The sequence below is a fragment of the Globicephala melas genome, chromosome 12 (assembly GCF_963455315.2).
Source record: "Globicephala melas chromosome 12, mGloMel1.2, whole genome shotgun sequence".
Taxonomy (NCBI): domain Eukaryota; kingdom Metazoa; phylum Chordata; class Mammalia; order Artiodactyla; family Delphinidae; genus Globicephala; species Globicephala melas.
Window position 1 is genome coordinate 83,562,361 of NC_083325.1, and position 25,751 is coordinate 83,588,111.

At 49.7% G+C, this 25,751-nt stretch overlaps 2 protein-coding genes across 10 annotated transcripts in view; one reads left to right on the forward strand and one right to left on the reverse strand.

Annotated features, from left to right (window-relative positions):
- The first annotated feature begins 3 nt into the window (after nucleotides 1-3).
- On the forward strand, nucleotides 4-13,887 carry ITGB1BP1 (integrin subunit beta 1 binding protein 1). The gene is made up of 7 exons (XM_030844563.2): nucleotides 4-155; nucleotides 4,793-4,897; nucleotides 7,304-7,382; nucleotides 8,675-8,811; nucleotides 10,960-11,052; nucleotides 11,609-11,758; nucleotides 12,244-13,887. The coding sequence occupies exons 2-7, from the start codon at nucleotides 4,826-4,828 to the stop codon at nucleotides 12,313-12,315; spliced, it is 603 nt and encodes a 200-aa protein (XP_030700423.1). The 5' UTR covers nucleotides 4-155; nucleotides 4,793-4,825; the 3' UTR covers nucleotides 12,316-13,887.
- Nucleotides 12,932-25,751, reverse strand: part of ASAP2 (ArfGAP with SH3 domain, ankyrin repeat and PH domain 2) — a 156,677-nt gene continuing 143,857 nt past the window's right edge. For 6 of the 9 annotated variants that reach the window (XM_060309105.1, XM_030844547.2, XM_060309110.1 and 3 more), the window contains 7 exons: nucleotides 23,992-24,244; nucleotides 21,469-21,603; nucleotides 19,804-19,972; nucleotides 18,177-18,226; nucleotides 17,611-17,702; nucleotides 17,047-17,169; nucleotides 12,932-15,373 (listed from right to left, as the gene is read on the reverse strand). In XM_060309105.1, coding sequence (XP_060165088.1) covers nucleotides 15,299-15,373; nucleotides 17,047-17,169; nucleotides 17,611-17,702; nucleotides 18,177-18,226; nucleotides 19,804-19,972; nucleotides 21,469-21,603; nucleotides 23,992-24,244 — 897 coding nt within the window. In that variant the 3' untranslated portion in view covers nucleotides 12,932-15,298. The remainder of the gene's footprint in view (nucleotides 15,374-17,046; nucleotides 17,170-17,610; nucleotides 17,703-18,176; nucleotides 18,227-19,803; nucleotides 19,973-21,468; nucleotides 21,604-23,991; nucleotides 24,245-25,751) is intronic. The other 3 variants (XM_030844548.2, XM_030844550.2, XM_030844549.2) reach the window with 3 other exon arrangements.

Consider the following 25,751-nt stretch of genomic DNA (forward strand, 5'->3'; position numbering starts at 1 on the left):
TCAGGGCTGCGCCTGCGCGAGGCTTCGGAGGCGAGGCTCGGCGGGCGGTGCCACGGGCCTCGAAAAGCGGGCGCTGGCTTTTGACACGGAGTGGCTGCCGCGGCTCGGGCTGCCTAGGCTGTGGGTGTCTGACCCCGACCGCAGTCGGCGTTGAGGTGAGAGCCCGGCCCTCGCCGCGCTTGGGCTGAGCCTGGCCGGGAACGCGGGTCCCGAGGGCGGCTCCGGTGGGGAGGCTCGCGGCGGGGCGGATGGGTGGGGCCGCGGGGGCCACGGTCTCCACCGGGACCCGCCTTCCCTGGGTGGGGGACCCAGGCCCCGAGGCGGCGCGGGGCCGGCGGCGGGAGCCGAGGAGCGGGCCCGGGCCTGCGGGAGGAGGCAGTGCCCCGGTGCCGATTCCTGTCTGGGGTGGGACTGCAGCTCCGGTGACGACGGGTGTGGCGTGTGGCGTGTGTCTGGGTCCGGTCGGAAGGGTGATGGAGTGAGAGCATCCGCGGGGCTGCTCCCCACGTTCCTCATGTCAGGCTCTGATTTGAGGGGCGATGGAGACCGTTCACTTTTTGTGCGGGATCCTGTTGGTTCCTCCACGCGTCGTGGCTGTTTCCCCGCAGCGCGGGTCCGGGGTTGCGTCTGTTTTGTTTACTGTCACCGGCACGTGGCAGGCGCTCCCGACAGGAGCTGGGCGGGGTGTGGAAAGAGCTTTGGAGCCAACTCTACCAAGGTTCCAAACTTGGCCCCATGGTGGCCTTGGGCAAGCTGCTTCATCAACTTTGCACTTTGGCTGCCTCATTGGAAAGGGGCTGTAATACTGCAACCTTGCTGGTCAGTGGAGAGGGTCAGAGGTATACACAGATGGCATAAGGGTGTGTGTGTATGTGAGTGTATAAAACATATCACCTGGCACTGGGTGGCAGATGGTAGGTGCTCAGGACGTGGGAGTTGTCATCTGGATGTTATCTCACAACAAGGTTCTCCGGTTCATTAAGCATGGCCTCTGCCAGGCTGTAGCAGGCATCGGATATACAGAGCTGACCTAGCCCTGGTCTTTGATGAGCTCACAGTTCTGAGTGAGATAGTTACGAGTAGACAGTAGCTAACTAATGCTGAGATCAGGGTATAAACTCAAGCTGTGGAAGACCCATCCCGTTGCCCAACCTGAGGCTTTCTAGAAGAGAAGCCTGAACTGAGTCTTGGAAGGTGACTGGTTAGCCAAATAAATAGAAGGTGGAAGAGCATTCTAAGCAGAGGGAATGGCAGGAGCAAAGTGTGGAAACAGGGAGCTGAGTGCATGCTGAGAACCGCAAGCCAGTTTGCATGCATTCCTTACAGATTAATTGAGTGTGAAACTGGTTGTGGACGATGAGACTAGGGGTCCACATGAGCCCGGTCATGGAGGACCTTGCGTGTCCTGGCAAAGAGCCTGACTTCAGTCTCTAACTTTGAGGAGGCAACAAAAGATTTGAAGCAGGTTAAATGGCATCTGACTTGAGTTTTAAAGAAATCATTTCAGCTGGAGCTTGATGACAGAATTGAAGCGGCAAGGAGTCCAGCTGGGACTGATACCGACCAGGGTTCTTGGCCTTCCCAATCAGTAGAAATGGATAAGAGGCCAGTCCAGAAATTCAGGCAGGGCTTGACTGGGGCTCCTGCAGCTGCAGGAGGGGAGCGAAAACAAGTAACAGGTTCCCTTGCTCGCTCCTCCCCGCCAAAAGGGGCCAGAGCGGTGGGAGGCGGGCGAGCTCATTCCTTACATGGGGTGAGGGTAGGGGTGTGTCCAGGGGTCGGGCAGAGGGGCGGCTGAGGTGTTTTGCCCACCCCCTGGCGGTGTTGAGCGCAGGGGGCACGCGCAGGACCCTGCTTTGGCTCTCTGCTCTTCAGAAGTGGTAGTTGGGGTTTTTTTGGTCTTTTTGTGTTTTGTTGTCCAGAATTTGCCCCAACTGCACGTGCATGCACGCAGTTATTTTTAGTTCCTTTATAGTTTCTTTGTATCTGTTACTCGAGAAGACGTTTGTCCACTTGCAGTCACTGCAGCAAAGTGTTCCAGGTCCCAGTCTGTCTCAGGACAAGGTCCCTCACCCTTGAAATATCTCCTGATGGCTTGTGAATTCCTTACATTGTATTCCAGACTTTGTGCATTTTTATGGGTTAAGGGTCCATTGCTTTCATCACATAATGAAAAAGTGTTTCTGTATAGCCATAGTCTAGGATGATGCAGGCCCTGTTTAGAGACATGGATGAGGGAACTCTTCAGGTGGGATAATCAGTGCATCTTGGACTTGGCTGGATGTGAGGGCTGGAGGACAGAGAGGAGTCGGTGATTTCCTGGTTTCTACCAGAAATAATGGAATTTATTGAAAGGGAGAGGAGAGGGGCTGCTGTGGAGGGGAAGAGGATGGGCTCTGGTTTGGCCTTTTGGCCTTTGATGAGTCTGTGGAACACCCAAGTGACAGTATCTTCGGTCTCATTTTTATGCACGAATAATTTAGAGACAAGAATGACTTGCTTAATTAAGAACATGCATCAAAATAGTGGCAGATATCAAAGGTTTTTGTAAATGCATTTCCCCTTCAGCTCCTAGATTGATGATGGAAAGAAAGTCTTAAGGAGTTGCAAAGCCCTTATTAAGTAGTGATTTTCGAATCGTTCTAGTATTCCAGGGATTTGAAGAGATGCTTCAGGATTTCATAACAATGCTATCAAATTTTAAAAAATCATATTTAAAATTGTTATTTCTATATATATATAGTACTTATATGTACTTAAAATATAATGTGCTTAAATATGCTATACACTGACCTTCTAGCCCATCAATTATGGTATGTTATGCTGCCAGGTTAACCCAGTTCTGTGCACACCTTGAGGCCCTCTTGCCTTCTCTTTCTAACCGAGAAGTATCCTGTGATGGCAGGGCTATCGTTTGCAACGAATTATCCACGGAAGCCTTCTAAGTAGGCCCCCTCTTTTTACTCTTGTCCTGTGCAACTAGTTCCCTACCCAGCAGCCAGTCATCTTTCTAAAACAGAAATCTGATCGTATCACCTGACTGCTTTTTTAAAACCCTCTGAGTCTTCCTGTGAAACCCAGAACAAAACGCCAGCTCTCGCTGTGGCCTGCAAGGTCTCCTGTGGCTCTTTCCCTCCTGTCACCCTCCCTCCTCCTCCTATTCTTAGTCATATTGGCCTCTCACCGGTCTGTGCTCAGAAGGACGTCCACTCTCGGAGCTTCTCCTCCACGTTCACGGCTGCCCCCTCCTTCCCTCAGGGCTTAACTCTCGCTTCCTCAGAACATCTTTTTCTGTCTAAAATCGTCCCCCCTTCCTTTGATCACTATCTCCTTAAGTTGCTTTAGTTCCCCTCGTAGCAATTATTGTTTCCAAATAATGTGTTTTATATTTGGTTTCCCTGTTGGTCTGTCTACTCCCTCTAAAAATGAGCTCCCTGAGGTCAGGGGCTTTTTCTGTCTTATTCACTGGTGTATCCCCAGCACCTGGTAGGTGCTCACTGGCTACTCAGGAACGAATGAATGAATCACATGTTCTCGTTACTCCACAAATGAAGCAGAGATATAGAAATAAGTTGGCTGATGGGGCTGATTAAAAAGCTTGGGCTCAGGAGTCGAGTTTTGGGTCAGTGGCCTAAGGTCAGATGCTAGTGAGTGGATTTGGCGGGGGTGGCCCTCCAGATTCAATGGGAGAAACTGTGTGTTGGAGAGGGGCATGCATTGACCACCCCGTGATTTACTCATTCTTTTCCTTCATCAGGTCCCTTGTTTTTCTGACAAGAATTCACCATGTCGGAATGAAAGGACGCTATCTGTGCAGACTGCTGTCTGTTGAACGTTTGAAGACGATAAGATAGTGTTCGATTCTGTAGTGAGCAGGTTCCCTTGTTCCCTCTGTAGAACCAACCTTTAGGAAACATTTGTTAGGTTCTTGTATTCATAAATCCTCCTGAAAGATGGGTCACAGTTCCCTTGTCTACAGAATGCAGATTCTAACCTGTCTTCTGTAAGCCCCCTGATGGGGGGCCTAGAGCTCCAGCAGAGACCCTCAGAGAACATCTGTGTCACCAGGTTGCTGTGAGGATAAATTGAGACAGTGTGTTTGGAAGTACTTGAACTATGAAACATTATGCAGGCTAGTTCGTAATTTTCCAAGTATAATATATGTGCTCCTATGAAATGTGCAAGGAGAAATCGAAAATTTAAAAAAAGAGATACATAAGCCTGGCTCTGGGAAACTTAGGGTCACCTCCTTCCCTGGCCTTACTGGAACGAGATGAGAGGTAGCACCTGGCAAGGTTTTCATGTCAGCCTTTACTTAAAGATAGTTGGAGACTTCAAGAAAAATGCACATTTCCGAGATGTGTCAGCGCCTTCAGTTCTTAGCCCTGCCATTCACAGAACAGGAACCGGAGACAGTGACGTGGTTGATAAACTGATATGTCACATATTTTACTAACGTCTTGAGTTGGTTAAAGGGAAGTCAGGCACTTGAATATATTGAGAACTAGATGTTACTTCTGAACAGTGCTTTTCACACCTCCAGAGATGCCAAGAAGGTTCCTACCTTTTTGGTTTATTGGGTTAGAATCTTGTGATTCAAAAAGAGAATAAGAATGAAAAAGAATAATACCCACATTTTGTGGTCAACGGAAAATATTTATGTTTCAAGTAAAAGGAATACGCCGTGGAACTGGGAGGAATTGATGGTTTTTATTTATTTTTATTCCTATTACGTGTAAAGGGATTTAAAGTTGCTTTTCTCAATGTACCTAACCAACGCTTGTTCTTCCAGGGGGCGTGCCTCTGGATCGAGCTATGGTGGAAGATGTTTCGGAAAGGGAAGAAGCGACACAGCAGTAGCAGCTCCCAGAGTAGTGAAATCAGTACTAAGAGCAAGGTAGGGGTGATGGCGTGGAGGCCGCAGTCGTTAAGTGGTGAGAATTTTGTTTCTTCTAACCGATGCTGCGTGAAGGGTACTAACCCCGGCAGACCTGCTGATGTTCTTCAAACTAGAGGTTTTTCACATTCATTTTTTTGCACTCGACACGCATTGTGCGCTTGATTTAATTTTATTTTGTTTTGGTAGATTTTCTGGAGTTCTTAACTCCGCTAACCTGGAGGGATCGGGACTTCCGAACGGTCTCATTGAAACGCTGATTTTTAAATTGTTTATATGACAGGAATTGCAGGCACTCAGGGAGCTGGATGTCTTGAATTCTAGGGCTTGAGGTGTGTGTGCAAATTATAATTCTGTTTAGTCACGGTGAGTTAGTTGGACAGTGAGGAAAATGCCCTGGTGTGAGTGTGTGGGACCCTTCGAGTCCCAAGTCCTGGTCCACTGGGTCCGCTAGACTAGGACTAGAGAGCCTGTTTAAGTCATTCTCCACCCTTGTGAGCTCTCGGTGCCCAGTGCCAGGACTGGGTGAGGCAGGAGAGGAGCCCTCGGCCCACACGCACGGGTGCCCACCTCCGGGGTGCCTCTCACCAGCCTGTGGGCAGCGCCCTGGGTGACGACGGCCACGCCCAGGGACGGACACACGCACCACTGCCCTTCGGGAGTTTCCAGCAGGCAAGGGCAGCGGTGTTGTCACTGAGCTGTCAGCACGTAGCCAAAAGCACCAAAACCTGACCTTTTAGCAGTCCTGTGCAGTCTTAAATGGGAAAACTGACCGTTTTCCTGTCAGGTTTCGGAACTCCTGCAGCTAGCTGAGACCCACCCGCTGTTACCTAAGTGTGAGGACCTCAGCCTGGGAATCAGGCCCAGCTTCCTGTTTTCTAGATCAGAAAGTGGATAAAGGGAGACGTGCTGACCTGCGGCTCGCAGAGTAGGACCAGAGCGCGGTTTCTGATTCCTGAAGGACCTGCTGCCCTGGGCAGGTGGAGGAGGCAGGGCCAGAGAGGTGCAGGAGGGCCGCGGGCCCAGAGGGAGGTCTTACCCCGAGTGATGGCGAGCCTCGTTCGGTTCCTAAGCAGGGTGCTGGGACTCAGATTTGTGTGCCAGGATGATGTAAGCGTCTGCCGTTACGATTCGGAACCTCAGAAAACTAGGCCAGTTTCTCCCTTCCTGTTCTTCTGTTCTGAGGGTTGTTAGGTTCTGACAACCTGGTTGCTTTTCCCGTGCGGAGGGGTAATTTGAAGCACAGAACCTCACTCTGTCACACGCTTCCCAGAAGCCAGCCTGACTTCGTAACGGCATCTTAATTCCAACTCCCCTTCCGTCACCCTTTGAGTAGTTAGGTTTTTTTCCGATTTGTCAGAACCACACATGATGTTGAACTTCCGTGTGCATACGGCTCTGCTCTTAGTTTACATTCCAAGAAGTGCTGTTATTAAGAAAGGGAAGCAGTAAGGCTTGATACATTTTTGCATTCACCTTGATTCACTTCTTAAACATCGAAAATTTTGAGTGTACTTTTAAAATTTAATTTTGATTTGAAGTGTAAAAAAGTGATTTTTTTTCTTTTTTGGCCGAGCTGTGCAGCTTGTGGGATCTTAGTACCCCAACCAGGGATTGAATCTGGGCCCCGTCAGTGAGAGTGCCAAGTTCAAACCACTGGACCACCAGAGAATTCCCAATAAGTGATTTGTTTAATCAGAAGTTTTTACTGTTATTTCTAAAAAATGAGAGTATGATGCTGTAGAACAAACTATATTAACATGTATGATTCATTAAATTTTGCTTAACAGGTTTGTTGGTTTTTCTTTGTAATTCACATTGCAGTTATGCTGTGGTCCACCAGTCGGCCTGTGTTTACCTGTTGTAGGCCAGGTAGTAGCTGGAGTCATTGCAGATGCTGGGGTGAGAATTAGGAGACGTAGATTAGAGATCTAGGGTATTTACTAGATGTAACCTTGGGTAAATCACTTCACCTCTCTGTGTCTCTCCACTCATTTACTAAACAGGATAATATTAACTCCCTGCCTGCTTTCTGCACAGGGTTCTTTTGGGGTTCTTTGGAAATATTACAAAAGCAAGGTGTAGGTTTTCACATATGACATAAATATCAGGTATCTTATAAGGAGATACAGGTAGTGGCTCTCATTTAAACTGGGAGTGTTGACCTCACATTTATCCAATATTGTGTGATGGCAAGAGCAGTTGGGACTGTCTGCTTTTCTGGAAGTTTGCTAAGGAATTTGTCTTTAGAAAAATCTGTCAAGTCGATCTACCTGAATAATTGACCTGATTTTATATGTGTTAATTCAACTATAATAAGTCATTTGAACGTTTGGTAGAGAACTTGAGAGAAGATAGTGCTTCTAATTGCGTTTACGGTTTTTCTGTTGTTTTGTTATTTCTCAGTCTGTAGACTCCAGCCTTGGGGGGCTCTCGCGATCCAGCACCGTGGCGAGCCTCGATACCGATTCCACCAAGAGCTCAGGTACGGAGGGTGGATCATTTTGGCGAAGGCTGCTAACTGACGCTTGTGCAGTTCTGCCAGAGTAGCACAGGGAGTCCTTGAGTATTTGGGGTTTTCTTCCTCTGCTCTGCCAGAAATGGTCCAAGATCTGGTGGAACGCAGGTTGGGGTGGCGGGTGGGTGGTGAAAGCCGCTGCCTTGGAGGAAACTGCTCTTAATGGTCGTGGAGCAAAAACTTGTGGAAAACTTCGTGGTGACAGTTTAGAAGTGTCAAAATAGCTTTGTAAGAAATGGGCTGGCCGATTGTGAATTATTTCGGAATTACATTCTTCGTGGGGGTAAGACAACGTCCTGCTGATTAAAAAAAGTTAACATCAGGAGCATGTGGTAACGAGGGGAGCATCTGTCATAGGCCCTTGAAAACATTTATGCAGCCCCCCAAAAGGAGCAGCTCTTCAGAAATCAAAAGGTGGTTTTTGACCCACCTGCTAGCCGGTGTGTAATTGGAAACCTACTACATTCATTTTCTTGTATAAAATCCTTCCCCTTTTCCTTTCGGGATCATAGGCAACTCTATCCATAAAAGGTGGTAGGAGTGGGAGAGAAGATGTAAAAGGGAGAATAGTAGCATAAGGTCTATTGTCTTTACTTCCAGATGCTTTAAAACATTAAAAATGTGGGCATCTTTTTATTACATAAACATAATCTAAAAGTGACCACAGGGTATTCCTTTACTATTGCAGACGTTGTAAAATCCTTTGTGGTACTTTTGTACTGGCTGGATTTTACGGCACACACAGTTCTTCACCTATTACCATCTGTTTTGTAAGGGACTTCCTGTCTGGCATTATTCCATCTACATTGAAAAAAAAATTTTCTGGTCTTTTCTGACTGAATGGGAGAGGTAGATCAGGTTTCCTGAATCAGGAAAGAAAGCTAAAAGTGAAAGGTAAAAAGGGAGAAGAAACCAAAAAATAATTAAATGTCATATGCATTACAAAGGTACTCAATCATTGTCAAATTGACAATTTAGTTCTCTTCTTTTTGAAGAAGAAATGAAGCATAGTAATAATTTATTCCTTTTGAGATTTTTATATATTTAGTACATTGTGAGTCACTGAGGAAAAGGTTAGTGAAATTTTTAATTCTTTCCCATGACATCAAAAAGTTTGCATTTAAAATTTTTTAATTTTTATTAAAGGTTAACTTCTGATGACACTGTCTATTTCCTGCCTGGGGAGAGGTTGAGGATACCCTGTAATGCAACTATTTCTTTTGAAGTCTTACTCTTACAATTTTTCTTTTCACCTTTAGGACAAAGCAACAGTAATTCAGACACCTGTGCAGAATTTCGAATAAAATACGTTGGTGCCATTGAGAAACTGAAACTCTCCGAGGGAAAAAGTCTCGAAGGGCCACTAGACCTGATAAATTATATAGATGTCGCCCAGGTAAAAAAAAAAAGTTCAATTTTCTCAGATTCCAGAGTGAACTCATGGCTTTGGAGAAAGACAACACTCTTCCAGGTCTCCTCACTGCTTCTCCTGAAGCCACGCTTTTATCACTGTTAGTTGTTACTGAGCGCTGGGGTCAGAGGAGGTACAGGGCACCTTGGATACCGAGTCGAAGAGGAGCACAGGGACACAGTCCCTTCCTTCACACAGTGCTTTTCACTTTTTCTGGGGCTGACTGAAAAAGTCCCCTTGTTTAAATGGGGGAGCCGAGGGCTTCCCTGGTGGCGCAGTGGTTGAGAGTCCGCCTGCCGATGCAGGGGACACGGGTTCGTGCCCCGGTCCGGGAAGATCCCACATGCCGCAGAGCGGCTGGGCCCATGAGCCATGGCCGCTGAGCCTGTGCGTCCGGAGCCTGTGCTCCGCAATGGGAGAGGCCACAACGGTGAGAGGCCCGTGCACCACACACAAAAAATATAATAATAAAAAAATGGGGAGCCGAGTACGGTGGCTGGGTACACACCACAAGCTTATCTCTAAAAGTCTGGCAAGTCTTACTGTATCTCCGTTGAACTAGGTTCAGCTCTTTGAATAATCTAATTCATAGTGGTGTTGACCTACCATATCTATTTATTCATACCCTGTTTCCAACAAGAACTGAGGTAAGTTTCAAAAATATATCCTGGTCAAGAAGATAAAAAAATAAATCACCACGAAGGAAAATTTAATGTGAACATTAAGACAAATCAAGGTGTGAGGTTTGCGCCTAAAGTATTGTAAGGTCCGTACCCTTGCCAGAGTTGGGAGTGGATGAGCCAGAAGACTTAATACTGTCAACAGTTAGTAACTTGCTTCCCAAGTTTCTAGAAGATGGAATTGCTTGTCTTTGTTTTCATTAACAAAGGGATATTACTGCAATGGAAAGAGTCCCTTATCAATTTATAGCGTGCTGGTTACTATTAAGAGTATATAGTCTCTTAACTCATGGAGATGGGATCCTTAAATATACTGTTTCATATCCTCATGAAAGTGAAGGAAGTCTCCGGTGTCTCAGGGGAAATCAGCTGATCTAATCTGCCATTTAACAGACAACTGTTGGTAGTCTGGGCAAACACAATTATCCCAGCCTTTAGTTTGAAATATAAAGTCATTCCAACGTGCAAGCAACAACTAATCTAAGTAAAGTATTCTACTGAAAGATTGCTAATAATGTTTTCTCCCAAAAGTACACTAGGCATTTCATTCTGACAAGGACTGCTCAATTTCTCACATCACTGCAGAAATGGGGCTTATCAGAATTCTATTATTGACGATAGCGTTGCTATTAGCCCATCTGTTGATTCTTGGAATTGATTTAACCTGCTGTGAGAAATGATTGGCAAGAGTTTACTCTTGCATGTGAGGACCCAAGAATTAAGGCAGGTGGACATGGCTCGTTTACCATCATCTCTTTAGTGCAGGCAAATGGTTCCACAGAAACACTGACCGTATGGAATATCTGCTGATTGCCAGCAACATCATATTTATTTTAGAGAAGGCAAGTTAGGCTACTTAACAGATAGAACTGGACCATCTGCTAGGGAAACCATCAGGCATCGTGTGCTGTTTTACTTGTTCTGAATAGCTCAAAATACTGACTGATATTTTTGAGAGCCGAGTAACCATTCTTCAAGCAGCGTTTACTTGTCCAAAGCCCTGGGGCGCTGGGAATACCAGACATACCCAACACCCGGCTAAGATGTAAAGCGGCTGAGAAGAATGGCTCTTGCTGCATGTTACCTGTCACTTGATGTGCTGACATGAGTATAAACTTTGAGTAAAGGCCCTTCATTTTTCTAATGTTTCTAATGTAAGTATTTATTTAAGCCTCGCTGGGATCTGTGAGGAGTATCAGTTTGTAACTGGGGTTAACAGTAAGCATGGGGTACATGGATCTGAGTTTTGGTCAAATTTGCAGACTGTAAAACAGGTCGGGGGGATATTTCTTCTGCCTCTTTGGAGAGGAATTCCTGCTGGGCTGTTGTATGCCCCACATTCTTTAAAGGGTTTGGGTTTATGATGGCCAGATGCTAAAATTGACCAATCAGAATTAGGAATGAAACATAATTTTTTAAAATGTATATTATGTAATTTATTTTTACTTTAAAGCAAGATGGAAAGTTGCCTTTTGTTCCTCTGGAGGAAGAATTTATTATGGGAGTTTCCAAGTATGGCATAAAAGTATCCACGTCAGATCAGTATGTAAGTAATTTAATTAAGGGGGAAAATGTGTTTTAGGTGTTGGGGAGTTCAGGCTGGGAAGGGCCCTCTTGTAGTTAGGTCTGCTTCTGTTTGCAGAGTGGTTGGCTTGTAAACATTTCTGGCACCTGGCCTTAAAAGTGACCAATTTCCTAGGGTAAATGAATAGGGGCTTTTGCTTCTGTGTGTGTAGGGCCCAAGCCAATCCCCTCCCCTCCCCTCCCCCGGCTGGTCCCCTAATGCATTTTCAGCTTAGGACCCCATGCCGATTCAGAGCAGGCATCAGCTTGGAAGCTGGGCATAGAGGACGGGATCGTGAACTTAGATCATCTCACTCCGTCTTCCTAGAACTTAAGTAGGAAGGTATGATCCTAAAGGCAAATTGGCCCATAACTGAGCCAATAACTGGGTGAAAAATCTGTGAAACTACCTTCTGCCCGATCCATGGATGGATATGCTCAGTTTAAAACCTCATGATAAATTCTGCACAGGAAAATGCATTTTAAGAATGGAGAAGCATGTAAAATAGCACGGTCTTTCTTCTCCCTGATTCCTGCAGGATGTTTTGCATCGGCATGCTCTATATTTAATCATCCGGATGGTGTGTTATGATGATGGTCTGGGGGCAGGAAAAAGCTTATTGGCTCTGAAGACCACAGATGCGAGCAACGAAGAATACAACCTGTGGGTTTACCAGTGCCACAGCCTGGTGAGGTTTTCAGTCTCCTTGGTTATTAGTCTAATAATTCATCAAACAAAGTGGCAAAACCAGAGACTGTTTAGTCTTTTCAAAGGCTGAAGAGATGCTCTCTGCCATGTGCCTAGCAAACACCTGGCATAACAGGAGAAATGAGTATATCAATCAGGCCCCAGGTCAGCCGGGCCAGACCTCCTGCAGGTTGTTTGTTAGGCCAGCAGATGTAAAGCTGGTGAGGGAAAGCGGTGTGTCCTCCAGGGCAGAGCCACGCCTTTCCATACCTTGTTCTGACTCGTGAGGGTCCCTCCCGAAGGCCACGGGGTCCTGTGTTACCGCGTGCACTTCCTGAGGGGCGGAGGAACACGGTGACCCAGGCAGGCCGTGTCTGGGGCTTTCCAAAACTGGTGATGTGTAGGTTTAGGAGAGGCGTTAGGAGGGTCGCGTTTACTTCGGGAAGCGATTTATGAACTCTTACTGTATCTTTTCACTTAACGTAGGAACAAGCACAAGCAATCTGCAAAGTTTTATCCACTGCATTTGACTCTGTGTTGACATCTGAGAAACCCTGAATTCTGCAGTCAAGGGGAAGCAGACTTCACGTGCAAGTTCCGCCGTTTTCTCAATAGTTCTGTTTTCACTCTGCGGTGGTGTTGAACTATTCTGGAAACATGAGCGATCCTTGGCTCTGGATTTTCTGAAGAAACGCAATGTATAAAATAACAGTCGTTTGTTTTTCTATTAAAATGTATCTTATTTAACAGTGAGTTAACGCTCAGTGAAGTTACCTACCTACTGGGACTAAAAAAGCAACGTCATTTGTCGCTTTTAAACACAAATAAGCTTAATAACCTTTACGTGTCGCAGAAGTGCCCTCGGTGATGAATGAACATGGAGAACTTTCTGAGGACGACCAAGGCCGTCTATCCTGTAGCACCGGCAGGTGACACTGCCAACTCAAGTCACAAAGAGGAAAACTTTAAAAGTGTACTGTCAGGATGACATGCTGGTAACCCGCAATAATCATCTTCAGGGTAATTAGAAGTAATAAAACCTTCAAAGATTACTGCTCACGTTAAAAGTCACACACTGTAAAGAATCTCATGTTCAGTAGGCTAGTGTATTTTTAAAAGGACTGTTTTTATATATAGTGCTTTACTAAAGATTAAAAACATGAAAAACACCATGTCCATTTAAAAGTATTTTATTTTTTTCCAGTCAAAGGACTAGCTAACAAGAAGAGTAAACTTATTAAACATGCTCTAATTAGGACAATGAAAATAAGAACTGATTTAGGTTATACAGTATATACAGTTGCGCTGCAACTAGACCGAAGTAATCAAGTGAATGAACTGAATATCATACATCTCAGACAGTATCCACCCTGTGGACCGTGGTACCCGCCCACCCCTTCACAGATCACACAGTAACCATTAGTCTGTGGACAGATTTCTGAGTCGCCATCCCTAGAAGTCAGATCTGATGGAGAATGGCATGCCAAATGCCAGAATCCTGCAGCTAAGTTCATGACATGTAAACTTTAAATATAAATAGATATCTACAATGTGTTCCTTTCTCTCAGTTGCTTTTTTTTTTAATTTGCAAAGAGCAAATAACTAGGAAAGGATATTAGTAGGGAAGTTAATATAATTTCTCCTCTGGCAAGAGTAGTATTAATTACTGCACAACAGCACCACCAAATTGTAGATTGGAAAAATATTTCCTAGATATTGATGTACCAGTGAACCTGATATATCAGTTCGGGACTGGTGTTCAAATGCTGATAAGAATCAACTTTAATTCCTTACACAGCTGGCACCAAGTAGTCAAAAGGCTGATTATAAGATACAGATGTGGGAGCGTTGTATTAAAATATACATAGGAAGTGCACTGTGCAAAACATCTGTTTACTTTCTTAAACCTATGAGAGAATTAACTAAATGAAGGGTTCAAAACCAGAAATTAACCATTAGTGAAAACAGATGTAGTGCTTTTAAAAAAAGACTTTAATTACAGATCTAACACATTTTTTCCCAGAACTCTGAAAGGCAGATTGCCATACAACATCATAAAACATTCCAGTTTATTCTGTCTCCCTTTATAACAATGAAAAAATACAATGCAATTTAAAAAAAAAAGCTCTGTACTTACAAGAGTCTTGCATAATAAAGACAGGCTGCTTCAATCAAATGTACCATCATAACAAACACACTAACAGCATCGTCCGTCTCCTTGCTTTCCAAGCCTCTTCTTAAATTCGCTCCTTCGCTTTGGGTAAAAATCTAAGTGGTCATCATATGCCTGTTTATTCTCAAAGAGTGCCAGAATTTCCAATATACCTACCATGAGTCTTACACAATTACCAAATAGAGGTATGATAGTCAAGTTCATTAAACTAATGAATTTTTGATTTTATCATATACAACCTAATCCCTCCACCCCCAGTAGCTTAAGAATGATACGATGGACTCCAATAGTAAAACTGGGATGTTTGAGAGTATTTTATTACCTGGGACCTACAGATTTCTGATATGCTCTTGATTACAAACAAATGGACAGATTAAATTTCAAGACAGTGTAACTACCATTCCTGTTCGTATATTATATAAATACAAGACACTAAACTGAGTGGACATTCTCTTGGGCTAGAAAGGGAAGGCAGTGGTACACTCGATAGGAAACAGCAAGTCTTGTGGTAATATGGGGGGGTCGGTCTGCACCACGGTACTCTAGCTGTGTGACGCGGGAGGCTCAGGAAGGCAAATCCCGAACACCTAAAGCATAGAAACTAGTTTAAAGAACTGTTTCGCAGTCCATCAACCTTAGTTTTTAACCAGATTCAGGAAATGCAGTTAATATAATCTGGAACTGAATTAACTGCTGTGACATATGCCATAATAAACCATCTATAGTCGGGTCAAGTAGGCTTGTTCACAACAGGTTACACACACATGCAGGATACACTGATAGTTGCAACCTCACACACCAGGGCTGGAAAGTACAACGCTTATGTATACATTTCCAATAAACATTGGGTGGGTTTCAAAGGAAATCTTTAAAGGTATCTTTAAAGAAAAAAAAGTCTTTAAAGGTGAACTGAAGCATTTTAGCAGAAAGTGCGGGCTGGCTATGGACTTTGAAAGCAACAATTTCCTGGCTTCCTAAAAAGAATTGTGCTGAAGGTCACCAACCCCAGAAGTGGGCCAAGAAAAACAGGACGAATTTCTTTCCCACACTCAAAACATTTTTAGGTTCAACTACTGCTGTAGATTCAGAATCTTCATTATTTAGTTAAAATAACTTTTCAGTTCACCTTTTGGAAATTCAGTTGTTCCTAATAAAAGTGTAGCAATGTTTCATGAAAAACACGAATTATAAAAACAATTCATTGATGTATATAAATTGCCTTTGAGTTTTTAAAGCAGAACAGTGGCCTTAGAGAAAGTGGGCTACCGTACAATACAATTCATGAAACAGGTTATCTGGCAAGAGTTTTGGTACCAATAATGAGACAAGACATAACTTTAAAAAGAAGTGTTTTTGTTCAGTAGCAATTTAGTCAGCAATAAAGTGCACAAATGACACGGGAAATGCTCCTTTGCGACTGGGATCTCCGTCGATGTGGCCGATCTGAAATGAATAAAAGGTTATGTTGTTACACAAATTCCAAATGCTGGAAACTTTGAAGGGCATTACAGCATTTGGAGGGGAAAAAAAAAGATGTGTTTGGAAGAATCTCTTCTGGGAAAGAATTACTTGGGTACAACATCTAAACTGTTTTTCCTTTCGCTCCCGTCTCAAATAGTGCCGGCCTACTACCCGCAGGGACTTCTATCCGCGGGGAGTCGGTGTCTGCACACACGCCCCACCTCAGTCCTGGTGGTCTCGGGGGGCAGGCAGCACAGGATCAGACCACCACCCTGACCTCCCTTTTTGGTTTTTTTTTTTAAAATGGATGAAGAAACAATGTCAGAAGTCTGTGCACTGCCAAGTCACAGAGAGTGGCAAATGTGAGTTGGCCCAAATGTAGTCAAAGCATTTAAGACTTCAGTAAATCCATTTACTTTTGCTCTGGGAAAATTATATAAATTATACCTCAGGTCTGATCTCAACGATGTAAATTAAGTAGTTAAGTAAACATCTAAAACAAAATCACCAAAATTTAAATTATTATCTTTGTGTGTGTGAGGGGGATACCCTGAGATTATAGACAGCATTTACTTTCTTTATAGCTTTCTGATTTTGCCACAGTTTTTGAAATGAACAGGTGTTTTCCAGATGCCTAAGCCTGGTGTCAGGCTGGAGCCCCATCCTTGTGGTGGGTTGTACACAAGTGTGAAGGCCAGACCTGTCTCAGGGCCATATGGGCAGCGGGCGGGCAGAGCCCTGGACGGGCACCAAGGGGCACCAGGAGCTGCCGCCCCCTCTGCCGCCCGTGGTGTCGACTGCGCTGTGTGGAGCAAGGCTGACGGAGGAAGGGGCTCTGGACCCACAGGTACTTGAACCCCTCGAGGGGAGAGGCCACAAGAAGACCCCTGAACCAGCCATGCCAGAGGCGGTGCCAGGCCCCGAGTTGGTTCACAAAGGCCCTGGAGAGAGAACACACAGCTCACCCAGGAGGGTGCCTGGCTAGGGACTCTGACCAACACCCCTCGCCCTTGAGAGAGCTGTCTCCGTGAGTCCTGGCTGCGTCCTGGCGGCAAGCATGACCCATCTGATATCTGAGCTCAAGCCCCGGAGCTGGGCCGTTAGCGGCCCCCAGGTGGCAGACGCTGCCAGGCGTGCGGGAGCTGTTTGCACGACTGCCCAGTTTATGACAGCCACCTCTCCCTGGGGGCTGCCGTGCCCGTCGCTGCAACAGTGCTGTGTCACCGCCCTTTCTCAGACGAGCTGGCTGTGGCTTAGCAACATAACCACCTTGCCCAAGGTCACCCAGCCTGAACTTGGCCGGGGCTGGACACTCAGGGTCATCAGGGGAAGCGCCACGCTCATCCCATTCCAGCTCCCACCCGGATGCCACAGCTGGTTTCAGGACCAGCCCGACACCCAGCGTCTCTGCCCTCCGGGTCAGCTCTCCATCTGCGCCCCACTCCATCAAGCCTGCAACGCCGGGCAGAGGCACCACCGAGAAAGCCAAGGCCTCATCTCAAACCCTCAGGTGCGCTCGGCAAACTGCAGCCCATGTGGCCCGTCCGCCCCGACGAGGGAGGACCCCACTCAGAAGCGGGTGCACGGAAAGGGCAGCTGAGGCGCGCGGGGCACAGTGGGCGCCGCCCAGGAACAGACCCCCGGGCCCGACTCACCCACCACTCCTGGTCCTCCTCCCCGTCCACGACAATCACGTCCCCCTCGGAGAAGGTCAGCTCGTCGGGGTTGTCAGCCACGCAGTTGTACAGGGCTTTGACCCGCTTGGGCTTCAGCCTGGTCTGCGTCAGGGAGAAGAGGGCTCACAGCTTAAGTGTGTGGGGAAGCGTCTGCTCCAGGGCAGAGAACCGGGCCACTTGGCTTCCAACTGGTCCCGAGGGCCGCCCGCAGGCCTGGGAGCCCACGGGTGTCAAGATGGGCTCAGTGCGCTCGGGGCAGGGGGACTTCCAGGAGGAGGCCAGCCAAGGGAAGAGAGCAGGGAGCGGGCCGGCCTGGTGCCTGGTGGGCACGTGGGGGCCTGTCCTGGAGCCGGAAGGGCCCAGCCCACTGGCTATGGGCTCTGGGTTGCATCCTGCTCCGATCCGAAGGACCAGGTGCCCAGGAAGAAGCCTCCCCCACCCCAACCAGGGCAAGAGGAAGAGTTTCCTCTGAGCCCTTGGACGATAACCCACCCGCTCCTGGCCAGGGCAAAGAGGCAGAAAAGAAGGGGCTCGTCCGCTTACCACCTGTGACTTCCTGGGCATGGGCGCCGGGGGCTGCGTGACCACGGCGTTGGACAGAGGACCCAGAGTTTCTGTCCCAGAGAGATCCACTGCTTTAGGGCCAAAATGAACAGACTTCACAATATGCCCCCTCAGTCAACACCATGAGATAGAAACGACATAAACGCCGTCTCTCATAGCCACAAGGCAACTTGCCTGAGATTTCCTAACTGTTGAGGGAAAGTCCCCTAAAGGCCAAAGAACCTTGTGACTTCCATGCAACCTCCCTAGAGTGTGCCGGCCTGCAGGTGTCACAGAGTGAGGGAGACGCCATAACCTCCTCCAATGACTCCCAGACCCCGCCAGGGCTCCCCCACACCCCCGTCCCCATCAGCAGAGGGGGACAGGAATGCGGGGCGTAGGACAGAGCAGCCCAGGAGCAGGGGCGCCAGAGGTTCTGCGAGGGCAGGGTGGCTGCCAGGGCAGGACAGTGGGCCTGACCCAGGGGTTCACCACAGCTGGAAACACCCTCCACTTTGCCCCCGAGACCCAGCAGAAAGTAGCCCAGTTTCACGTGGAATAATTACCAGGTCCTCTTGGCTGGCCTTTGTTGATCAGTGGGCTTGACTTGTCAGGCCTACAAAGAAGGGGAAAATAGATTCACTGGTGCCCGAGGCCTGCAAGGCACGCTATCGCTCCGCCTCACTCCCTTTTCTAAAGGGCCTGTGTTCGAGTTGAAAATGGTTGACCTGATTTCATCACCTGCCATCCAACTACCTCTTTTTTTTTTTTTGGAAAAAGGAAGCATGAGAGGTCCAGAGGGCAGCGCTAGATCGAAGGTTCCCGACTCCCAAACCAGGCTCCTCCTGAGGCTCTCCTGTCCCATGTGAGCCCGTTGCCAATGCCCCGGGTCTGGGCTGGAAACTGGGCACCACCAACCAGCTCTAGCCGTGATGTGCCCCATCCCCTCCCCGCGCGGCCTGGGTCTCTTCCTACGTCAGGTGGGGCAGTATCAACCCCAGGGCCCTGGTGGCTCTGCCAGGACCTGTCCAAGCACCACTGGCCCGCGTTATCCATGCCTCTGTACTCTGTGACCCCTGCTGCCCATTAACCACCGTGACTGACATGGCTCAGCACACCCTGCCCCATGAACCCCGGGCCTGGCACGTCCCAGCACCACAGGAAGGGACACGCAGGTAAGGGGCTCCCAGGGCTGGCAGACAGCGGTCTGTTAACTCAGGCTTGCCGGGTGGGCCTGGATAAACGTGTTTCTGTGAGTTGGCATTTCCACCTGCAAAAGGTGTGACACCAGTTCTGTCAACTCTCAAAGTAAGGACAAGTGACAAGAATGTCTGTGATGAGCCGAGAGGAACCCTATTCCAGTTCTCTGCACAGAGCCAGACACACAACTGGGGCCTGACATATGATGGGAGGGGATGGAGGGCAGAAGAGGCAGATGGGGACAAGCCAGGGACAAACGGCTCTCCACACACACACGTGTGTGTGTGTGTGTGTTCCCAGTTCTGACCACTCAGAGGGCCGGCCTGAGTGCAGTGACACTCCAACAGCAAAGAAGACACTAAGCACCCAGATCTTGGCTTCTAAATGTCATTTCCAGTAAAAAGGAACCATTTTTCCACCATAAAGATCCAGACTGGGAGCCATGAACTGGATTCCTCTGTAGTAAAGGACGGTATTTAGGTATTACGTGTGTCTAAATAAACTTGGAGTCTGAGTTTTGGAAGGTAGCATCCATGTTAATTTCCTGATTTTGCTGGTTGTACTGTGTTTATGTAGGAGAATGTCCTTGTTTGTAGGAAATACATGTCCTGCACTACAGAGGGTCCATGTAGTCGAGATAACCCTGTGAGCGACCAACAAATAAGACCTAGAGGCCTCATGTCTTGAGAACTTTAACTCCCCAAATCCTGGTGTCTGTACTGAACGGAAATCTAAAATCATCACGTGGATATAAGATGTACATCGGTATGAAGTTTTTTGCATTTTAAACATTCTTGATTATTTTTTAGACACCTGAAGCATAACCACTTAGTTATGTAACACTTGACCTTAGGGGTCACAGTAGTAGAGACATGGAAGATTTCAAACGTTCAGAGAAACCTCAGCAGGTGAAGTTACGGGGCTGGTGCCCCTGGGAAGCAAGGACAGCCGAGCTGGCCCGGCCCGAGGGGCACGCAGAGGAGCGGCCGTTACCCGGGAGCAGGCCTCTTCTGGGGCAGGCGGCTGGGCAGCTGCGGCGGCAGCGGCGGCGGGGCTTTGCTGGGCGGGAGCCCGGGCTGCGCCGGCTTGCTCTGCTGGCTCAAGGCCTCCAGCACACTGGGCGTTTTTGCTACCGGAGGGGGCGGCGTGGGAGCCAGGGGGTCTGCGGAGAGAGGAAAGAACAGAAACGCGGAGGGTCACACTTCAGGCGCCCCCTCCCAGCCTTCTCACCCGAGGCTCTTGCGATAAGGGCTTCCTTTTTCCTTCCCCTACCTACCTCATAAGGAAAAAACCTACTTTCATTGACGATTTTCGGAAAACAGTGCTGGCGGGGAGTCTTTCCGAGCCTCAGGTTGGGACTAAAATGCCTCTATGAGCCTGGGAGTATTTTCTCAGCTAGAACCCGCTGTGGGTTTCCGCCCTCCACGGGGACCTGGAGAAGCGGCAGCAGGAGGCCCGGCCTGGGTCTGGCGCCGGTCCCGCCCCGGGGCCCCACCCATGCTGCTGGCCGGGCCCCACCCATGCCGCTGGCCGGTCAGTCTGAGGAAAGGCTGCGAAGAACTAGCTGGAAAGGCTCCCGGTCCGCGAGGGGGCAGCGGGACGAGCTGTATCACTCTCTACGTTTCACAGGTGAGGAGGCCGCTGCTCTCCCCAAGCGCACGGGCCAGTGAGGCAGGGAGCCCCGCCTCGAGGCCACGCCTCCTCCCCGTCTCCCCGGCCAACAGCAGCCGTCCCCTCAACGTCCGGCGTTCGTGTCCCGCGGTCGCGGCGGGGGGCGGTGACCTGCCCCGGACCTGGACGCTGATACCCATGGACCCGGCAGCCCCTCTCTCCCAGGGCAGCGGGCGCAGGGAGCCGGCTGACCAGGGAGGGGTCGGCTTAACCCTTCTTTCCTTTTGCCATTCTTCTCTCCTTTCTCGGCTTTAAAGGGAAAGTCAAAAGGCAGACTCTAGCATGCAGAGGTACAGCCCCCGGGACGCCAGACTGCGAGTGCGAAAGTGGGCTTCTGAGACCCGCTGGATGCTCCCCGCCCCAGCGTCCCGAAGACCCCGTGCCCGCTCCGCCTCCAGTGCGCGTACGACACCGACCGCAGCCAGGGCTGGGCTTCTCCCCCCTTAACTCCGGGTAAGGAAACCGGGGGAACCAGGGAAAACCCTCAGCGCCCTCAAAGCACCCCTGAGCCCGCGATGCCAGAGCCCCTCCCTCCTACAGCGTCCAGACCTCGGCCCCCCCTCCAGTCGACCCCCCACCAACCTCGCAGCTGGAAAAAAGCCCCTCCCCTCCCCCGGGTGCTGAGACTCTCACAGACATGTGACACTGAAGGGCAGAGCACAGACCAGATTATAATCCACAGGAACACAGCCCAGCATCGAGAACCACCCAATGGCCAAAGGCAGCCCCGGGGCCAATGTGTGAGAGACAGAAATGCTGCTGAAGTGCTCGGGAGACAGAGCAGGAGAGTGAAGGGCCCCCGTGGGGTGTGAGGCAGACAGGAGTCCGCCGCTGGGGGGCAGCGGCCGCAGGGCTGGGGCCACAGAAGAGCCACAGGCCCCCAGGCAGCGCCGGGCAGCCGGCAGCGAGTGGCTGCCGAGAGACCCCCCCCAGCCATCCAGCTGCATAAAGCCCAACAGGGAGAAAGGAAAAAGGAAAAAAACGTACTGGTAGATGTCACGCGGAGAGGGGGCAGCGGTGGATGGACAGCTGGCGGATCTGACGAAGATCGCTGCCGGCTTACACTGTCCACACTTACAGAGTTTGTCTTCCACAGGGCGTTAGCTGAGGAGGCTGGCTGAACTGCACACGCACGCACATGCACACACACGCACGTGCACACGCAGGCATGCACACGCACGCACACGCACGAGCACAGAACAAAAACAGAAACAGAACACTGCATTATTGATCCTCTCCCCTATAAAATGGTACACATGACCCTTCCAGAATAACATTAAGGCCACAAATAGGACGTTGATTTTAAAAAAATTCTTGTTTCTGGTATCTGGAAGACAGATACCAATACACACCGAACCAGCGATGCTCCGGGGAAAATTCCCAGTTGGTCTTCTCAGTCTTACCAATTTTATTTCTCAAATTTAAACACTGTTTGAAGTGGGAAATGATGACCACAGTGAGCCTCCTGAGCACTGCACTCGGGGACAGGACGTCTGCTTGTCTCTACCCATCTCAGTCCTCCCTGTGGGGTCACCACCTCGCACAGGGGGGCACCTGTCCTCAGAGCACGTGGAGAGAAGGCTGCAAATCAAAGACACCTGGTGAGGGGCACACGTTTCTGGCTGAAAGTCAGCTCAGGTGGCACACCAGGGAGATGGCACTGTCCTGGCCACACCCTTCCTCTGCCCACAAAGCTCCTCCTCAGGGAGCAGCATCTGCTCAGGGCACAGGCATGACCGTGTCCGAGGCTGGGCCTGGAGATGGAAGCAGGCCACACCCGCACAGGGCCCACCCGGGGTCAGAGGGAGCCTTCACACGTCTGCCGTGGACAACATCCTCCTCCATGCAGGGCCCGAGAACATCAATCCCGTCCTGCTTGTTGTGTGGGGACTCCTCGTGGATCGAGCGTGGAACAGACGGAGAACAAAGGTACCCTTTGGGGGGCTGGCAGGGATGAAGGGTAATCTCCGTCACCAAAGGAAGAGACAGAGCTAACGGTGGGAGTGGCAGAAAGAAATGGGGGGAAAAAAACCCAAACTTTCTCATCCTAAGATTTTAAGAAAACAAGAAATAGAGGTGAACAGCTTTCTATTCCTCTTATATGGCCCAACAGAGCAAAATAAAATCTTTCCTAACATGGCACACACAGTCAGTAGAAGTCACCAATGGGGTGGAGATAAACACAGGCACTGGGATCTGGGGGGAGGCAACGAGACGCACCCACAAGGCCCCAGCCACCGCAGCGGCCCCCGCCTGCCCGGGCCCCTCGCAGCTGGGGGACGTGACCTCCTTCCTTGCTGAGGGACCTCCCGGTCAGGCCTGGGTGCCCTGGACGAACGGACCCTGTGGGCGGTGACGGACGGGTTTCAGGGGTCTGCCCCGTGCAGCGTGGGTCCGCTCCTAAGGCGTGTGGCTTGGTGACCCAGACAGGAGGCTCATTAGCCTTCTCTGCCTCCCTGAGCACTGGGGGCAGAGCCGTGTGGGAGGGTCTGCAATACACTCAGAGCAGCTGGGGGGCGGCGGTGGGCACAGCCACCCCACACTGTGAGCACAGACCCCACAGGACGGCAGATGTGCGCACTCCTCCCTCCCGGGGCTCGCAGCACCACGGTCACGCGCCTACACGCCTCTGCCGGAGAGCAGCTCCCGCGCAAATGCAACTTGGGATTTACTTTTGGGACCACCATCGGCCTATAGCAGCCGTGGGCCCAGACATCACGCCCCATGGAGGCTCCTGCCCCCGGTCCCCTGGGAAGCCCTCTGGAGGCCCCAGCCCAGAGCTGGCCTGGCCACTTGCGGGACCTGCTTCAGGGAGCATCATGGCCAGTGGGCCTTCAGTGCTGGGCAAATCACTAAACCTCTGGGGGCTTAAGTTTCCATTTTTATAAAAACAAGAAACAGCATCTGTTGAGTCAAACTCACTGTGCTGCGACTGAGGTTAGCACAGGAAGCTTTGGCACTTAAGGCGCTGGTAGGACCCTCGGGGACTATTTCGTATTTTTAGTTAGGCTGAGCACCGTTTCCCAAATTAGCATCTCTTTATCCTTCATTTCATGGGGATCACAGAGATAGGAAATAATCGGATGCCACAAGCTGGCCAAGTACAGGTCGGAGAAAGATAAAAAGGCAAAGAATGAAGGCAAAGGGAGTGGTAGAGAGGGGCGGACCGCAAAGAGAAAAGGACCAGGAAAAAGGTCTGCAGGAAAACATCCAGGGACCAGCAGCAGGTGCTGACTCCTCCATCTCAGGCCTACCCTGGTGGCGTCCCTGCATCCCTCGAGTCACACATGCCACACCCCTGCCCAGAACGAGAATGGAGTCAAGACACTCTACCACCATCCCAAGAATGACGGAGTTCTTTTAAGAAGCAAACAACGTAAGTACAAAACAAAGGACCCCAAATGAAAAAACATGTCCTGAAGCTGGCCCACACAAAGCAACTACAGCTTCCCCAAAGCAAAATCCCAACGACACCGCTCGTGCATCCAGGGGCCGCCAACAGCTCAGTACCTTTGGCAACGTTCCGCGGGGGCAGCGGGGGAGCACTGGCGGTGCTGGGGGCCGCGGGCTGGGCGGGCGGTGGGCTGCTGCTCAGGATGGCTCCGTACGTCTCGTTCTGCAAGATGCTGGGCACGAAGCTCCTCTGCTTGTCCTTGGCCAGGCTGGCGGCGTCTCTGGCCAGAGATGCGGCGTTGGACTGCAGCTGGCTGGAGCCCAGCTGGTAGAAGCTGACGGGCCGGTCTTCTCGCCGACTGGGACTGGGCTGCGGGGGTAGTGGGCGGAGGTGTGTGAAATACAGACGCGCTGACCTCTTGGGCACAGTGACTGACGTACTGGGTACAGCCTCAGGTACAGCAGTCTAACACCTGGGCACGGTGCATTTTTACTGTCACATGACAGCCGCAAAACCTAAAACTCACTCTTACCATGTCCCTTAACGGAAACACACACACGAAAAAAAGCCATGATTTACAAAAACTTACAATTCTTCATTCTGTGAAGAATTTAAAATATAAGCTGTTTCACCTTGACCATCCAGTTACCTCAGCCTAGCTCTGTATTTCACTGCGTGTCCCCTCCGTAAACACCCTTCTCTGATGGCAGAACAGTGCAGCTGCTCTAGGCACGCACGGCCACAGCGGATCCCCAACCGCCATACGGCTAATTCGGGGGAGATCAACGTCTTCTTCCCGTAGGAACTGGAACTCTTAAGAGTCCTCTAACTCAGGGGTCAGCAAATCACGGCCCATGGGGCCACAACCCGTTCTTATAAAGTCTTATTAGACAGCAGCCATGCCCATCACATCATTTGCATATTGTCTGTGGCTGCCGTCAAGCCACCCTGGCAGAGCTAAGGAGTTGCAACAAAGCCTAAAACATTTATTATCTGGCCCTTTACGAGTCTGCTGACCCCTACTCCACCTGAAAGCCATGTGCATGGAACCATGGAATTAATTAGATGGAACTTGTATTTCAAAGTCAGCTTCGTTATAATAGCTGTGATCTTGAGCAAATTAACCTTCCTGATCCTATTTCTCATCTGATAAGTGGGGCTAACTTTATTCTTTTATTTTTATTTTTTGGTCTCGCCACGCGGCATGCGGGATTCTCAGTTCCCCGACCACGGACTGAACCTGGGCCCTTGGCAATGAGGGTGTGGAGTCCTAACCACTGGACCGCCAGGGAATTCCCCAGTGGGTCTGACTTTAACTGCCGGCACTGTGCCCGGAGCTTAGCAGGTATCAGTATCGGCAGTCACCGCCTCCTCCCCTCACGGGACCGCCCGCCCGCCCGCCTGGCCAAGGCTCTGGCCAACCAACGGCCCACGCCCAGCTCCAGTACGAGGAGCTCAGTGGCCAGTGGCTCTTCATACACAGTTTAAATTCCAACAAAGCCCATGGCTGTGCAAACCACCACCCGCCGCTCTCTGCTGAAGGGGTGGGGACGAGTGTCAGCGCCGCTGCCGGGCTTTCACTGGGTCCACGGCACCTGCCGAGTCACTGCCTGCACAACCCCGGGAATGTGACGTGTGCCTGACCAAGAGGCACTCGCTCCAGGGCAGGTGTTTCAAACCTTCTCCCCTTGTAAAGGCAACTCTAGCGTGAAATAGCCAGCTCCCCTCACTTTGATGCCGTTTTACAGCTAACTCAGAAATTTCTTATTCCAAGAAACCGTAAGTACGGATACTAACTGCTCCATAAACCGGGATAGTCCAACAGGTTTCGGAAATGCCATATATAAATAATCAGACATCAATACACATCAGGACA

What these genes read in the sequence shown, in the direction of transcription:
- ITGB1BP1 (XM_030844563.2), top strand. Translation starts at nt 4,826, where the DNA reads ATGTTTCGGAAAGGGAAGAAGCGACACAGCAGTAGCAGCTCCCAGAGT. An exon ending in CGATTCCACCAAGAGCTCAG is followed by an intron (nt 7,383 to 8,674) that starts GTACGGAGGGTG and finishes TTTCACCTTTAG; the next exon opens with GACAAAGCAACAGTAATTCA. An exon ending in ATTATATAGATGTCGCCCAG is followed by an intron (nt 8,812 to 10,959) that starts GTAAAAAAAAAA and finishes TTTACTTTAAAG; the next exon opens with CAAGATGGAAAGTTGCCTTT.